Source organism: Eutrigla gurnardus, assembly GCF_963514095.1.
Source record: "Eutrigla gurnardus genome assembly, chromosome: 8".
Taxonomy (NCBI): Eukaryota; Metazoa; Chordata; class Actinopteri; order Perciformes; family Triglidae; genus Eutrigla; species Eutrigla gurnardus.
The window spans coordinates 70,781-87,307 of record NC_139922.1 but is presented as its reverse complement, the minus strand read 5'-3'; the positions used below and the strand labels follow the sequence as shown (position 1 = coordinate 87,307).

The window sequence follows — 16,527 nt, the reverse complement described above, 5'->3', positions numbered from 1 at the left end:
GTCTTATTATCCTACAAGTAAACATCACAGCAGGGCAATTCAAATGTGTTTTTTACCATTTACCAAAGACTTACATGTGACTAAATGCTACTGATAAATTTAGCCTCACAAAAACATTAAAATGTAGCACAGTTGTAGTTACAGAGGCAATAAGTCCTTGAATGTGAGTTAAACATGCTGAAAGCAGCTTTTAATGTCTTATGAACAAATATAGCATAATATTGAAGACTGTACATTTTGTCATACTTTAAGTATATAAATTACAACTAAATCAAATAATAATCTTAATTTGAGCATAAAGATTTTACATTACAGTAGAAAAGTCTCCAAAGTTTGATATTGAATAACAGTTTGTCTCTATGCTCACTATGAGACAATATGTGAGTTATGATCAGAAATGGTGGATAGGAAGTATCAGAGATGTTTCAGATCAAGATGAAGATGTACTGGTTCAGTTCATGCACCCACATGGCCCTGCCAAGAGTTTCTACTGGCCAAGAAGAGAAGATGTGCAATGTCCCACTGCAGCATAGAATTGCAAGATTTGACGTTCCCTCTACAGAAACTGGGCGCATGTATGCCATCAAAAAAGATGAGCAGAACAGAGCAGAGATGTACATTAGACAATTTCTAAACTGACTACCAAATTAATGAATGTGACAAAGGAATTGGATCTAAAAGATGAAAAATGTGTGATCCCTCACAGTGAGCATAGAGACAAACTGTTATTCAATATCAAACTTTGGAGACTTTTGTACTGTAATGTAAAATCTTGTGCTCAAATAAAGATTATTATTTGATTTGGTTGTGGTATTTATATACTTAAAGTATGACAAAATGTACAGTCTTCAATATTATGCTATTTTTGTTCATGGTTTAAGACATTAAAAGCTGCTTTCACCATGTTTAACTCACATTCAAGGACTTATTGCCTCTGTAACTACAACTGTGCTACATTTTAATGTTTTCGTAAGGCTAAATTTATCAGTAGCATTTAGGCACATGTAAGTCTTTGGTAAATGGTAAAAAACACATTTGAATTGCCCTCCTGTGATGTTTACTGGTAGGCTATTAGGACATGCAGTACCAAAACCAGCCACAAAAACCTCACCAATATCAGGATTTTAAAAAATCACTGCGACAAAATGAGGCAAAACACCCTCCTGATTTTTTAATATGATTTTAACAAGAATATGATCTTTCAAAAAAAGTAAGTTTGGACCTGATAAGTGTTGTCAGTTTTTTGGAATATGACTCTGAAGTTGGGCAAAGATGTGTTAACTTCCATTTTTGAGCCTTAATATCTGTGAAACTAATAGTGTAAGAGAGACCATATTTTGTAGAATGTTTAAGCTAACCCCAGAGATAGAGGCAGAAGTGATAGAAGTCTTTTATCTGTAAAAATGGGAGCTCAGCCACTCTTCAAATGTACTACTTTATTTCAACAAGCCTCATTTTAAGTACCTACCATACTAGGTTATCATTGAGCTACACCCCTGATATTTCATGTCTGGAGGCTATTAGTAACAGGTATACACTGTAGAAATTTTGAAGGCCACAGGTGAGATAGTTTTCCAGATAATGCCGTTTAAAAATGGCTTTTCAGAGTATGATGCCAAAAACCGTCTAAACTACCCTTCATTCAATGATGTTTCATGAGGAAACTGTTGACAGTAGAGACCTAATATTTTGGATTTGTCCTATTAACAAGTGCGTCTTTGTACTCAAATTTTTTCAGGACATTCTGAGATGGTCAGGTGGGAGGCATTTGATGAAATGACACGGAATGACCCTTACAGTGACTAAATGCCACTGATAAATTTAGCCTTACAAAAACATTAAAATGTAGCACAGTTGTAGTCACAGAGGCAATAGGTCCTTGAATGCGAGTTAAAAATGCTGAAAGCAGCTTTTAATGTCTTAAACCATGAACAAACATTGCATAATACTGAAGACTGTACATTTTGTCATACTTCAAGTACATACATTACACAACCAAACCATTTGAGCATAAAGATTTTACATTACAGTAGAAAAGTCTCCAAAGTTTGATATTGAATAACAGTTTGTCTCTATGCTCACTATGAGACAATATGTGAGTTGTGTGTATGATCAGAAATAGTGGATAGGTAGTATCAGAGATGTTTCAGATGAAGATGTACTGGTCGAGTTCATGCACCCACATGGCCCTGCCAAGAGTTTCTACTAGCCAAGAAGAGAAGACATGTGCAATGTCCCACTGCAGCATAGAACTGCAAGGATTGACGTTGCCTCTAAAGAAACTGGGCGCATGTATGCCATCAAAAAAGATGAGCACAACAGAGCAGAGATGTACATTACACAATTTGTAAAGTGACTGCCAAATTAATGAATGTGACGAAGGAATTGGATCTAAAAGATGAAAAATGTGTGACCCTCATAGTGAGCATAGAGACAAACTGTTATTCAATATCAAACTTTGGAGACTTTTCTACTGTAATGTAAAATCTTTATGCTCAAATTAAGATTATTATTTGATTTGGTTGTGTAATGTATACTTAAAGTATGACAAAATGTACAGTCTTCACTATAATGCTGTGTTTGTTCATGGTTTAAGACATTATTATTGTACATACTTGTTTATGTTATATGTTATAGTGTCTCTTATATATTTTTTTTGTGTAAATTTCTATACCAGTACTTTCTCTTTTTTATTACATGTTTATTGTATGCACCATACACAACCAAGACAAATTCCTTGCAAGTGAAAACTTACTTTGGCAATAAACCTGATTCTGATTCTGATCTGATTAAAAGCTGCTTTCAGCATGTTTAACTCACATTCAAGGACTTATTGCCTCTGTAACTACAACTGTGCTACATTTTAATGTTTTCGTAAGGTTAAATTTATCAGTAGTATTTAGTCACATGTAAGTCTTTGGTAAATGGTAAAAAACACAATTGAATTGCCCTGCTGTGATGTTTACTAGTAGGCTAATAGGACATGCAGTACCAACACCGGCCACAAAAACCCCACCAATATGAGGATTTAAAAAAATCACTGCAACAAATTGAGGCAAAAAACCCTCCCGATTTTTCAATATGATCTTAACAAGAATATGATCTTTCAAAAAAGTAAGTTTGGACCTGATACTTGTCAGTTTTTTGGAATATGGCTCTGAAGTTGGGCATAGATGTGTTTACTTCCATTTTTGAGCCTTAACATCTGTGAAACTAATAATCTGAGAGAAACCACATTTTGTAGAATGTTTAAGCTAACACCAGAGATAGAGGCAGAAGTGATAGAAGTCTTTTATCTGCAAAAATGGAGGCTCAGCCACTCTTCAAATGTGCTACTTCATTTCAACTAGCCACATTTTAAGTACCTACCATAGGTTATCATTGAGCTACACCCCTGATATTTCATGTCCGGAGGCTATTAGTAACAGGTATACACTGTAGAAATTTTGAAGGCCACAGGTGAGATAGTTTTCCAGATATTGCTGTTTAAAAATGGCTTTTCAGAGCATGATGCCAAAAACCGTCTAAACTACCGTTCATTCAATGATGTTTCATGAGAAAACTGTTGAGAGTAGAGACATAATATTTTGGATTTGTCCTATTAACAAGTGTGTCTTTGTATTTGAATTTTTTCAGGACATTCTGAGATGGTCAGGTGGGAGGCATTTGATGAAATGACACGGAATGACCCCATTGTCATGAGGGAAAGTTGTTACCTGTGCCTCTGGTGAGTCATTGTCATCATTGTCATCATTGTCCTCTTGTACTCCTCTTACAACCATGCAAGGTTTTAGTCATCACTAGTAGCAATACTAGTTTAATAAGTAATAAAATGAAACAGCTTTCATAGCAAAAATATAGATTGCTACTAGTCAAACTTCTGTCAAAGCTAAATCAGTGATTCGATAGTGACCCGTGTATTTATGCCGACGAGGACAGGAGACTAGAGTTTGCTCTGAAGCTAAAGAAGACGAATGTGTTTGGACAAACTTACCAGCCAGTGTTTGAAAAGCCTCGTTAGCATTGTTTCTCAGGAAGCTCTGGTAATATTCGTCCTTCTGACTGGACCGGATCAACTGGGACTGGTTCGCAGGAGCGAGCGGCATCGTGAGCTCACAACAGGAAGCGTATTTAAATGTCAGAGCAGGTCGTCAGTCCGGTAAAACACCGCCATGTAACCTACGAACTCCCCACGGACTAGCACACATCCAAGATGCCACCGGGCTGCGAAACAACAACTAGACTGCAGAGCACGAGAAGAAGGAGCACAGCGACGACAACAAGCTAACCGGCTTGTTGTCTCACGTCTCCTTACTGTGCAGGGTCGTAACGTGCATTTATCGCTCTCTAGCAGTTATTGCTACAGTTGCTGTTTCTTCTTCTTCTTCGTTGGTGTTTAATGGCAGTCGGCATCCTTAGTGTTGCATATACCGCCATCTGCTGGACTTTACGGCTGTGTTCGAAATGCCATACTAACGTCCTACTCGTACTAAATTGTGACGTAAATTTGAGTACGTAGTGCGTTCACATACAATAGTATGTGGATTTGTGTACGCGAGAAATGCCCGGATGTATACTGCATTGGCAAGAATTTCTGAGTATACAGCGGACCTTGCTAAATCTACTCAACTTCCCCAAAATGCATTGTGGTCAAGAAATTACAGCAAGGGATAGATCAAGTGGAAAAATGGGGAGCAGAATGGGGTTTCAAATTTTCAGTGGAAAAAAGTAAAGTAATGTTCTTCTCAAAAAAAAAAAATCTGTGAAAATAAAAAGTTAAACTTATATGGAAGGAACTTAGAAATAGTAAACAGCATGCGATTCTTGGGATTTAGTTTTGACTCTAGATTAACGTGGAGAGAACATGTGAGGGGAATAGTTCAAAAAAGTAAGGGAGTATTGAATGTTATGAGGTGTTTGGCCGGCTTAGAATGGGGGACTGATTTCACGTCATTAAAATATATATACATTGCACTAATTAGATCTAGAATAGAGTATGGTAGCGTGGGATATGGATCAGCAGCTAAATCGGTCCTCTTACAGATGTTATTCAAGCTCGAGCACTAAGAATTTGTCTAGGAGCAATGAAAACAGCACCAGTATGCTCCCTTCAGGTTGAAGCAGGAGAAATGCCATTATGGATCAGAAGGAAACAGCTTATAGCCAATCACTGGATACATCTAAAAGGACACAATGAAAGACCATCCAACAAAGAGAGTTTTGGAGATGTGTAGGGAAAAGGGGAAAGAACAAAAATCAAGTTTTGGGTGGGTCAGTGAGGGAATAGCAGAACAACTAAAAATACAGCAAATAGAAGTCAGCCCAACAGTTCTGTGGACGCAAATACCAGAATGGATGCTACAAGAGACAAGCGTAGACCTAGAAATATGGAACATCAAGAGAAGAAATAAAACAGCGGACCTAGTACAGGAATTTTATAACTACACAGAGGGAAAGTATGGGGAATATGTGCACATATATTGGATCAAAAGAGCCAGAAACAGGAGCAACAGGCGCAGCAGTGGTGGTTCCCAGTCATCATATCAAGATATCAAAAAGAACATCAGACCACCTAAGCATATATGCAGTGGAGCTATGCGCAATATTAATGGCAATAGACTGGGTGGAGGACAGAGTGGACAGGAAGACAGTCACATGCAGTGATTCAGTTTCATCACTCTTAAAGGAGTCATCACCTGGTTTTATACGTATCCAGCCCCCCTTGGATCGCTTTGGATCAATTCGTAAAACTTATTAGAAAAAAAAAAAAGGGTTAGGGTTGAGCATTGTTCTGACCCTTTTTCGTACTGCGATTTTATCACGCGAGATTACGCGCGAGGTTTTGACTGGTCCGGATGTGCATTGTATAATATGTAATGAGGCGCGCGTTGATTCGCCGCAGGAAGGACAGAGCCGGGGGGGCTTGCCTGCATGCAGACTCCAAAACATAATGGCGGCGCTTCGGCGATTTCAGGTAGCGGACGGGGCGGGGTTGGGTGGTGAAAGAGGGGTGGGCTTATGCAAGTAGCCGCCACGGTGACGTCACCGAAGGCGCAGAATCAAAATCTCGTGCTTTAGGAATGCACACCCTTGTGTGCTATTCCTGTTCGGAAAAAGAGCAGAAGCGAAAAAACGGCGCCACTTTCAAACTCCAGCCTTTCAGGCAAGTTTCAACTGAGGTCAAACACAGATATGCATGTTTTAACAAGAGAAATTGCGATTTCCAGGTGATGACTCCTTTAAGGAACTTAGGGCAGGATCAAGAAATAAGACTCAACAGTGACACGACGGCCGTTAGGGTAACTGCAGCCATATGCCAAGCCGGCGCGGGAGCGCGCATGAACTCTTCAGTGCAGCTGATGCTGTGACACGGTTATTTATTTACTCGCTGTTCACGTGACTGTTTACTACAAGACCTCCGCACATGCCTCCGCGGAACTACGTTGGTAGCATACATCTGCGAACAGCATCATGTCAAGCGACGAAGTAAGTAAACAAGTGTTTATTTTAGTGTAACTTTAGGATGTTTCTTTGACAACATTAGCGCATTCATTCAGCAAAATGACAGTTGTAATGTAAAGTACGTTTACCTTACACTGGCCAAATGGTTACTAAAGTTCAAACTTCACCAGCCACGGTGAATAACGAGCTAGAGATAACCATTGTTTTGTGACTGGTGAGTGAAGCTAATGTGCCTGCCACCAACGTTATGGTATTTGAAGAGCATTTGGCTTTGTGGCTGCAGCTAATTTCTGACTGTGGTAATTACCAACATAGCTAATATTTATAACATTGGATAAAGCTTGCTAACAAGCTGACATAAGTGTACAGTCATTATCGTGTAACAGCAGTAGTATGATTCAATGTCTCAAGCCAAGTGTTATGTGCCAGTGTCACTGAGATAATTTGTGAAACCATTTCCATTATAAGACAATATAAATGGTATGAATAGCACTGATGAAAACAAAGTAAATACAAGAAAAACAGAAATGTCAATATGTCATAACTGGTATTATACTAAGTTGAATCAGAATAAAAATAACACCAAATAAAATCATAACATCCCTTTGAGGATTACTAAAGTTATTCTTATTATTATTGTTCTCAATGTTTTTGTTTCAGAATTTGGAATTGACTCTGGAAGGAGTGGCACACATGTTCCAGATAGAGGGCAGCCTGCTTGGTGCACCTGCCTGAACTGCCGACGCATGCCAACCCAAATGGAGAACTTGTGCTGTCGGCAGGCTCCGGACCAGTGTCTGAGCAGGAGTGCCCATCTGGAGATGTACTGCCTGGATGAGGGTACACTGCGTCTGGTCAGGATGACGTGGAACGACATCTTCGCTCTGGAGGACAGCCAAGATGTGGGCAGCGATAACAGAGAGTTTCGGTTTGCTGCCTACCGGCAATTTACGATATGGCAGAATGGGCGTCTGGGAAGAGGGAACCGGAGGCCGATACCGAGCTGCTATGTTATTCGCATCCGGGCCAAATTCCCTGACCCTTTTGCGAATTACACAGGTTACAAGGAAGCTCCATTTAGGGTGCCGGACTGACAATTTCTACAATACCTCAAAAAATAACATTTTTCAGGCAAAGATTTCATCCAAAAATAAAAACCATTTATGTACAGTCTATATTTTTATATTTATTTTCAAAGTTTACAGAAAAACAAAGTATTTTTCAAATTTGCAGTATGTACATAGTTTTATTTTGTATTTATTTTTTATATGTTTATAATAAAATAAATGTCTGGTAAACAAGACGGTCTTGTCTTCTCTCTTCTCTTGCTCACATCTCTGGATCATGTAGCTGAGGCCTTTATGGAGAGAAGAGAACAGTAGCGTTAGAACACATACCAATGCTCCAACTCCAGCCATTAGAATATCTTCCCTGTCAAGATAATGTCACCAGTGTAATCAGTGGTGTGTGTGTAGTTGGGAAGTGTGGCTAAATACATGTCAGCACTTCATGTTATTTTATATTATAATATTTTTCAATGTTTTGTCTATATTCTGAAAAGATTGAAATTCCTGAAAACATACTAACCCCTCAGACACTGGTTCGATTGGTGATGATCGATGAGAGATTTTAGCAGCTGTCCGCTTGCTGGGTGTTGATGTTCTCATCTCCTTACTTCCCTGAGTAGCTGCTTCAGGAGTTTGCTTCTTCTGGTAGCTGGAAAACAGCAATATTTTAAAAAGTTACAGTCTGAGTCAGCAAGCTGGCTGTGACTTTGCTACCTTGGTGTCTTTTCTCTTTGGCCAGAACAACTATGGCCATACAATGTTTGCCTGCAACAATAATAATATGAAAATACGCGTCTCAGTCGTTCGGTAATATTGTGCGCTTCACTTTTACAAACAATTTCTTCTGCTTTACATACAACGCAATGTATAATGTCTGGAGCAATCTTGTGTGGAAGGTACAACACAAGTCAAAAAAAATAAATGCTAAAAGCTCTCTCTCTGAGCTTCTTTACATGCGATTGTGCACTTCACGGTTAGCTCTAAATGCCTTTTATTCAGCTACATCACAACAGTATCATCAACACGTCAACACAATAGCCCCTAACACACAGCCTGTAAATACCGTTACTGTACCCCCTAAATACTGTATTTCCCGGGGACGGGAACGAGACGGGAGCCGGTGCTGTGTGTATGATATAGCTTTATCCCCTACACTCACGAAGCAGCCGGGGAGCCGGCTCGCTGTGTGTAGCTAGCGGCTAATATGACTACACAGACACGAACAAATCGTTAGCCTGTTGCTACAGCCAGCTGCTAACGTCACGGATAACAGTTGGGCTTTCGGTCCCATATATAAAGGGACATATTTATAACTATTCGGTTTCAGACTAAAGGACCGTGGACAATGCGCAGTCTGTAATTATTCAGTGTTACACAGCGTTGGACTAAGTTACATGTTAGCAGCTAACGCTACTTTGCACTTTAGCTCATTCCGAGTCCTCGGTGATCTCATAAGATTTTCAAATCAAGCCGTAAACATGACCTGTAATGTATTCTTACCTGGTTACTAGCCATGTCGGCATCTGTTTTCAGTTCAAATTGAAGCAGCCTCCATGAGTCGAACGCATATCCAATGTTTATCCGGGTGCCAGCCCGGCTTTGGTCATAACTTCGTTTGGACTCACGACTTGCCGCTGATAAAATCTTCGTTTTCTTCTTGGTATTACTTTTTAGTGGACTTTGTGTGGTGGTGGGTCATTTTCCGGCCGAAGCAGAGTCCATTACTACACATACAGTACTTGAATCCACCGCGCTTATCTTCTTCCGGTCTCCAAGCCGTCGAGTACGCGCATTCAGCGTCATTTGACGTCATGTCCGCCGGACTGCGCGGGAAATTCGGACCACGAATTGCAGTACATCATGCAGCACACAGCCTGTTCAAGGAATGAGACCACACACCATGTGTGTGGTCTCATTCTTTTTGGTTTTGAACGCTTCATCACCCATTAGCATTAAAAGACTTAAAGTGAATGTTTATTTTTTCACAAATCCTGCCCTAAGTCCCTTTAAGCATAAAAAACAGGTCAGCGAAAACACATCAGGAATTATTATATGAAATACTGTTAAAAACATCCAGATTAACACAACAGGGGAGGGAAATAACGTTCATATGGGTGCCAGCTCACTTAGGGATACAAGGAAATGAAAAAGCAGACAAAACTGCTAAGGAGGCAGTAAAGAAAAAGGAGGTGGAAGTGAAAGTAAAATTGTCAAAAGCAGAAGGGAAAAGTTTAATATGGAAGGAAATAATCAACCAATGGAACCAGCATTGGAAGAGCAGATCTATCACTATATATATATACATATATATATATATATGTTTATATATGTATATATATGTATATTTATACATATATATATACACACACATATTTATTTTTATTTATTTATATATTTATAAATATAAATATGAATGAATTTATTGAGGAAAGGAAAAATTGCCAGGAGGAAGTAATCAAAGAAAGAGCTTTATTGACAACACAACACACAACTGTACAAATTTGCCCACACAACAAACGAATGAGAAGGCATTCGACCGTGTCCCTCGTGGCATTCTGTGGGAGGTACTTCGGGAGTACGGGGTCGGGGGCCCTCTGCTAAGGGCTGTTCGGTCCCTGTATGACCGGAGTAGGAGCTTGGTTCGCATTGCCGGCAGTAAGTCAGACCTGTTCCAGGTGCATGTTGGAATCCGGCAGGGCTGCCCTTTGTCACCGGTCCTGTTTTTATGGACAGGATTTCTAGGCGCAGCCGTGGGCCGGAGGGGATCTGGTTCGGGAGCCACTGGATTTCATCCCTGCTTTTTGCGGACGATGTGGTCTTGTTGGCTCCTTCGAGCCAGGACCTCCAGCATGTCCTGGGGCGGTTTGCAGCCGAGTGTGAAGCAGCCGGGATGAGGATTAGCACCTCCAAATCTGAGGCCATGGTTCTCGACCGGAAAAAGGTGGCTTGCTCCCTCCAGGTCGGGGGGGAGTTCCTGCCTCAAGTGGAGGAGTTTAAGTATCTTGGGGTCTTGTTCACGAGTGAGGGAAGGATGGAACGCGAGATTGACAGGCGGATCGGTGCAGCGGCTGCAGTAATGCGGTCGCTGTATCGGTCCGTCGTGGTAAAGAGAGATCTAAGCCGAAAGGCGAAGCTCTCGGTTTACCGGTCAATCTACGTTCCTACCCTCACCTATGGTCATGAACTTTGGGTCATGACCGAAAGAATAAGATCCCGGATACAAGCGGCCGAAATGAGCTTCCTCCGCAGGGTGGCGGGGCGCTCCCTTAGAGATAGGGTGAGGAGCTCCGTCACACGGGGGGAGCTCGGAGTAGAGCCGCTGCTCCTCCACATCGAGAGGAGCCAGTTGAAGTGGCTCGGGCATCTGTATCGGATGCCCCCTGGACGCCTCCCTCGGGAGGTGTTCCAGGCATGCCCCACCGGGAGGAGACCCCGAGGAAGACCCAGGACACGCTGGAGTGACTATGTCACCCGGCTGGCCTGGGAACGCCTTGGGGTCCTCCCGGAGGAGCTAGGGGAAGTGTCCGGGGAGAGGGAAGTCTGGGCGTCCCTGCTCAGGCAGCTGCCCCCGCGACCCGGTACCGGATAAGCGGAAGAAAATGGATGGATGGATGGATGGAACAAACGAATGAACTGGCGACATTCTGTCCGAATTTGGTCAATTTTACAGCCGCCTGCGGTGCGTGGCCCTGTACTTGGGAGTCTTCTCTAATCGCGACTGTAGAGTCGCACAGAGCTCGGTGAGCTCCTGGCTGTCGCACAATCCATCCAGACAGCCCGCCAACGACGCCGTCCTCCTCATCAGACATCATGTCTGTGGTGGCGCGCTTCCAACGGTCCGCCTCATCGCCAGCAAGCACACTCCGTCTCGCTTCCAGCAGCTGTAAAACAATCAATAAAGACAATCAGTACTGCGCGATGCACTGCGCATGGACACAACACATCTATTAATGCACCTGAAAAATAGGTTTAGGTAGGTTTGGTCACATTGACCAAAAACGGATCTAATAAATCTAATAAGTCTTACCCTCTTTCTCCTGGAACGACTCCGAGCTGACCTCTTCACAGCTTCCGCCTGCGATGCGAGATCAGTCTGTGTGTGTCTGAAGCACCTGCGTACCGTTTCATAGAATGTCTTACAGGCAGCTGGAAAACAATTAAATGAGTGGTATGAATAAGAAAACTTAAGTCACAGTAAAATTAAAACAAGGAAGAAGAAAACAGTAAAAGTGACTTACACACAATGGCGTCACTATCAGCGTCATAGAAATCCGGACTTGCGGACAAAGCTCCGAGCAAGTAAGAGGTCACAGCTTCGTTATGAGGCGAGGTTCGTCTGTGAAAACAAAATGAACAGTTAAGATCGGTATCTACTGTTAACGCATCTATTTCCTTATACAGCAGAATGAAAGCATATTCTTTAAATCGTACCCTTGCTCCGGTTCGTAGCGCCTACAATTCGTCTCCGAGTTGTGAAGACGGCGTACTGCTTCCTGTAAAAGACCAACAACATACACTTAACAAAGCAACTTAACGTTACACTGGTTCCTCTCTCTTGTTCTTTTACAAGGCTACTATGCTACTTTTAGCTTGGACTATTAGCTTTTAAGCTACTTTTAGCTTGGGCTTGCTTTGCTAATTTTAGCTTAGCTAGCAGTCACCGAACATATTCTTACCGCAATCATCCTGAGAGTCTCCAGCAGTCCTGGGACATCCTGAGAGTCTCCAGCAGTCCTGGATATAAGAATTATAACATTTAAACCACATTTTCTTAAGTGAAACCTCTCAGAGCAGCATTCCTGCTGCCGGTGAACGTGAACGTCTCCTCATCGTTCCCTCCACTGAATGAGGCGCCCGGTGTCTGCATCCGTCCCTTTAACGGACAACGGTGCACGGCGTTATTAATCACCGTTAGTAAATATATAACCACGGTTTAACATAAGCACTATATTATTAGGTAACGTCGGTAAAAACGGCACATTTTCCGCTTCGCTTGCGCTCGCTAACCTCTATGGTAAATTAGCGTCAGTAGGCTAGCCGGCTGCCAGGACCTTCGATTCGTAACGTTAACGTACAATGCCAACAACAATAAAGTAACGTTCATTATCAATACGATTTAAAAGTCAGCTGGAAACATAAAAGTCATGTTACAGTATACTTACATGTGTACGCGGTTTGTGTCGGGCTGTCGCCAGAATCACCGCAGTCGTCCGCCATTATCCAAAACTTGTGAAGTCAGACGAGCCGCAATGCATTTTGGGAAGTTGAGTAGATTTAGCAAGGTCCGCTGTATACTCTGAAATTCTTGCCAATGCAGTATACATCCGGGCATTTCTCGCGTACACAAATTCACATACTATTGTATGTGAACGCACTACGTACTCAAATTTACGTCACAATTAAGTACGAGTAGGACGTTAGTATGGCATTTCTAACACAGCCGAGATCTATGATCTATGAACCCATCCTTGACCCTCTAGCAGAACTACAACCAGCCATTATAAAGCAGTTTATAGTTGTTAATGTTGTGTCAAAAGGTACTGCATTTAAACATGTTATTGCGCAAGTTTCCTGGCTTCATCCCCATCCGGACAGACATTTTTATGGAAAGCCAATAGAAGTTTGGAGCTTGCAGGGAACAGACACGTCATACCCAGCATCATTTCTGCCTGTTGAGCGCATTGCTGGGAGATGTGTGGTTAACACATCCACTGTGCATTTAAGCAAGACCAAAGAAAGGGTCACTGTAGTCATGCCACTATGCACAGTGGTTGAGCTCTAGGAGACTGTGATGTTGTTTGCATGAATGTACATTTTACCTTTGTGGCAAAGCCTGATTAAAAGTAATTGTTAAAGCAAATTGTTTTGTGTATCTTTGAATGAAGATGAAATGAAGTTATATCTTTGAATGAAGATGAAATGAAGTTAACACCTTTCAGAAAAATGTCGCCTGGGGGAAAACTCCCCCTGCTACCCTGATTTGCATTTGTATAGCTCACAGCATTTTCATTTACATGTTAAAGCCTCCCCTAGGATTACGGGGAGGGGGGTCATGGGGGGACAACTGCCAAGCAAGGCCCACGTCAATTCCCGGCAATTTACGTCAGTTTTCGGTGTTTCCTGCAAATTGCCGTTTTCAGTCGTAAACCTGAACTTCCACGGGAATTTACAGGGCCGCTAACTGACGAAAATCCCACTTTTCATGCAGTGAAACTGAACAGCACACTTAATATAATAGGGAAGCATGCAAATGGTCTGTGTAATTGTGGGGAGAGGGAAACAGTAGAACATGTGGTGATAGCCTCCTGGATGTCCTGGATATGAAAGGGAGAGGGAGATGATGACTAGAGGGTTGCGGAAGGTAGGAGTGAGGGAAATTAATTTTAACAGTATTATAGAATGTGGAAAATCGAGGGAAGGGAGGAGAATCATCTTGAGATACCTAGTATCAACTGCGTTAATTAAAAGAATGTAGAAGAAGAGGAACGGGAGAAGTAAACACCAGCAGATGGTGGTAAATGCAACACTAAGGAAGCCGACTGCCATTAAACACCAAAGAAGAAGAAGAAGAAAATGCATTGCGGCTTGTCTGACTTCTGAAAAGTTTTGGATAATGGCGGACGATTGCGGTGATTCTGGCGACAGCCCGACACAAACCGCGTACACATGTAAGTATACTGTAACACGATTTTTATGTTTCTGGCTGACTTTTAAATCGTATTGATAATGAACGTTACTTTATTGTTGTTGGAATTGTACGATAACGTTACGAATCTAGGTCCTGCTAGCCGGCTAGCCTACTGCCTAATTTACCATAGAGGTTGGCGAGCTTAAGCGAAGCAGCAAATGTGCCGTTTTTACCGACGTTAACTAAGAATATAGTGCTTATGTTAAACCGTGGTTAAATATATTTACTAATGGTGATTAATAACGCCGTGCACCGTTGTCCGTTAAAGGGACGGATGCAGACACCGAGCGCCTCATTCAGTGGAGGGAACTATGAGGAGAAGTTCACCGGCAGGAGGAATGCTGCTCTGAGAGGCTTAAATTAAAAAATGTGGTATTAAATGTGATAATTCTCATATGCAGGGCTTAACTGCTACTGGTGCATATTTAGCTACTCAATGATATAAGGTTGAAAACCAGCGTATATAGATTGGAGATGTACTGCTCTCCTGAGATGTCTACCTGAAACGTTCTGTTGAACAGCAAGAAATCATCAATGAACTGCAACACTTTTCTACCTCCTGTTCTTCATATAGGATGTTTATTGAAGAACATTAGATGGAGGGAAGGTGGAGCCGGATGGACAAAGAAGAAGTGGGAGAACATGAAGCAGAAATAAAAGGTGAGTTGGAAGCAGTTTAAAGTATTGAACACTACAGCATAAAAGAAACAAGATGAAGTTGTCTTTCTTATAATAACCAGGCAAAGTCAGTGCTGGGTAATATCTACAATGTGTTAAAACATCAGAGTCCATTAAGTTGGTCCCATGTGGAACAGTATTACAGTACATATTATAATATATGACTAGTGGTGAATAGTTGATCTAAACAATGATTATGAGAAGTGTTGTTTGTATGAACTGACGGTGTCAGCACTGAGGGAGGAGAGGTCACTTCTGCACACTGGAAGTGTTTGTTGTCATGGATGAGGTGATGGAGCAAAGACCTGGGCTGCGTTTCAATAACAGTTTGAGTCGCCCTCGCTCACTTGCCCTCGCTCACTTGCCCTCGGGGCCGATCCGATCCAAATATCGGATCGGGACATCCCTAGCTGTGACCTCAGAGATTTCAACTTGTTCGCTGAATATTTTTAAAAATGTAAAACTTACGAGACTTACGCGACTCAAACCGTTATTGAAACGCTGCGTTTCAATAACGGTTTGAGTCGCCCTCGCTCACTTGCCCTAAGCACTTGCCCTCGGGGCCGATCCGATCCAAATATCGGATCGGGACATCCCTAGCTGTGACCTCAGAGATTTCAACTTGTTCGCTGAATATTTTTAAAAATGTAAAACTTACGAGACTTACGCGACTCAAACCGTTATTGAAACGCTGCGTTTCAATAACGGTTTGAGTCGCCCTCGCTCACTTGCCCTAAGCACTTGCCCTCGGGGGAATCCCCGCCGCCATCTTAAGGGCTGTTCCAATTCCCTGAACAGCTGAAGTGAACTCCGTGAGATCGACCCTTGAGGGCTGAGTGATCGAGTCAACAACGATGGCCACTTCAGAGCTGTATATCACCCACAATGCATTGCAGTGGTGCACGAAAAATATGTCCATGCGGTGGCGATAATGAACCTCAAACACCAGTGTCTGCTGTCTATTCACCACCAAGGAAGAAGAAGAAAGAAGAAAGTAGAAAATGAATTAAATTTAATTCATTTTCTTAAATTGTGCAATTAGACTGTCTGTTGCAGTTATGGCAGAGCCCACCGTTTACAAGTGTAAGTATATAAGCCGACGTATTGCCATCAAGCGCAGAATACGTCTTCGTCTCAAAGAAATGAGTCTCCGCATATTTTGTGTAATTTGGAATAGACAGTATAGCGCTACTCCAACAACGTGTGGTTGATCCATGATTGTCTGGGCTGTTAGTGAACGAGGGCAGGTGTGTTCCATTTACCTCTTTCACACCCCCTCCGCCCACTTTCCCTCCACCCTCCAAATGGCCTCCGTGTGACGTCATAGCAAGGGCTGAGGGCAAGTGAGCGAGGGCGACTCAAACTGTTATTGAAACGCAGCTCAGCTATTACCCCACTACACCCCATCTCCTCAGCCATGATGCCAACCACTGCAGCAGGGTCTCTTCTCCAGAGCAGGAGGGAAATAGACCTGCAGGCCTAAAACATGAGTCAACAATCATATATATATATATATTCAGATATTTATGGTTTAGATTTGTACACAACCTAATAATCGTAAAACATTAAACAGGAAACATTTGTCTGTAACAACTTCTACTGTGTGGTATAACTTATAAACTGCACTACTGA

At 42.1% G+C, this 16,527-nt stretch overlaps 1 protein-coding gene across 1 annotated transcript in view; it reads right to left on the bottom strand.

The window, feature by feature from the left end:
• Positions 1–4,369, bottom strand: part of pex10 (peroxisomal biogenesis factor 10) — a 43,591-nt gene extending 39,222 nt beyond the window's left edge. Inside the window, exon 1 of the mRNA XM_084015416.1 lies at positions 3,995–4,369. Within this exon, the coding sequence (XP_083871542.1) occupies positions 3,995–4,106 (112 nt within the window). The 5' untranslated portion in view covers positions 4,107–4,369. The remainder of the gene's footprint in view (positions 1–3,994) is intronic.
• Between the last annotated feature and the right edge of the window lie 12,158 nt (positions 4,370–16,527).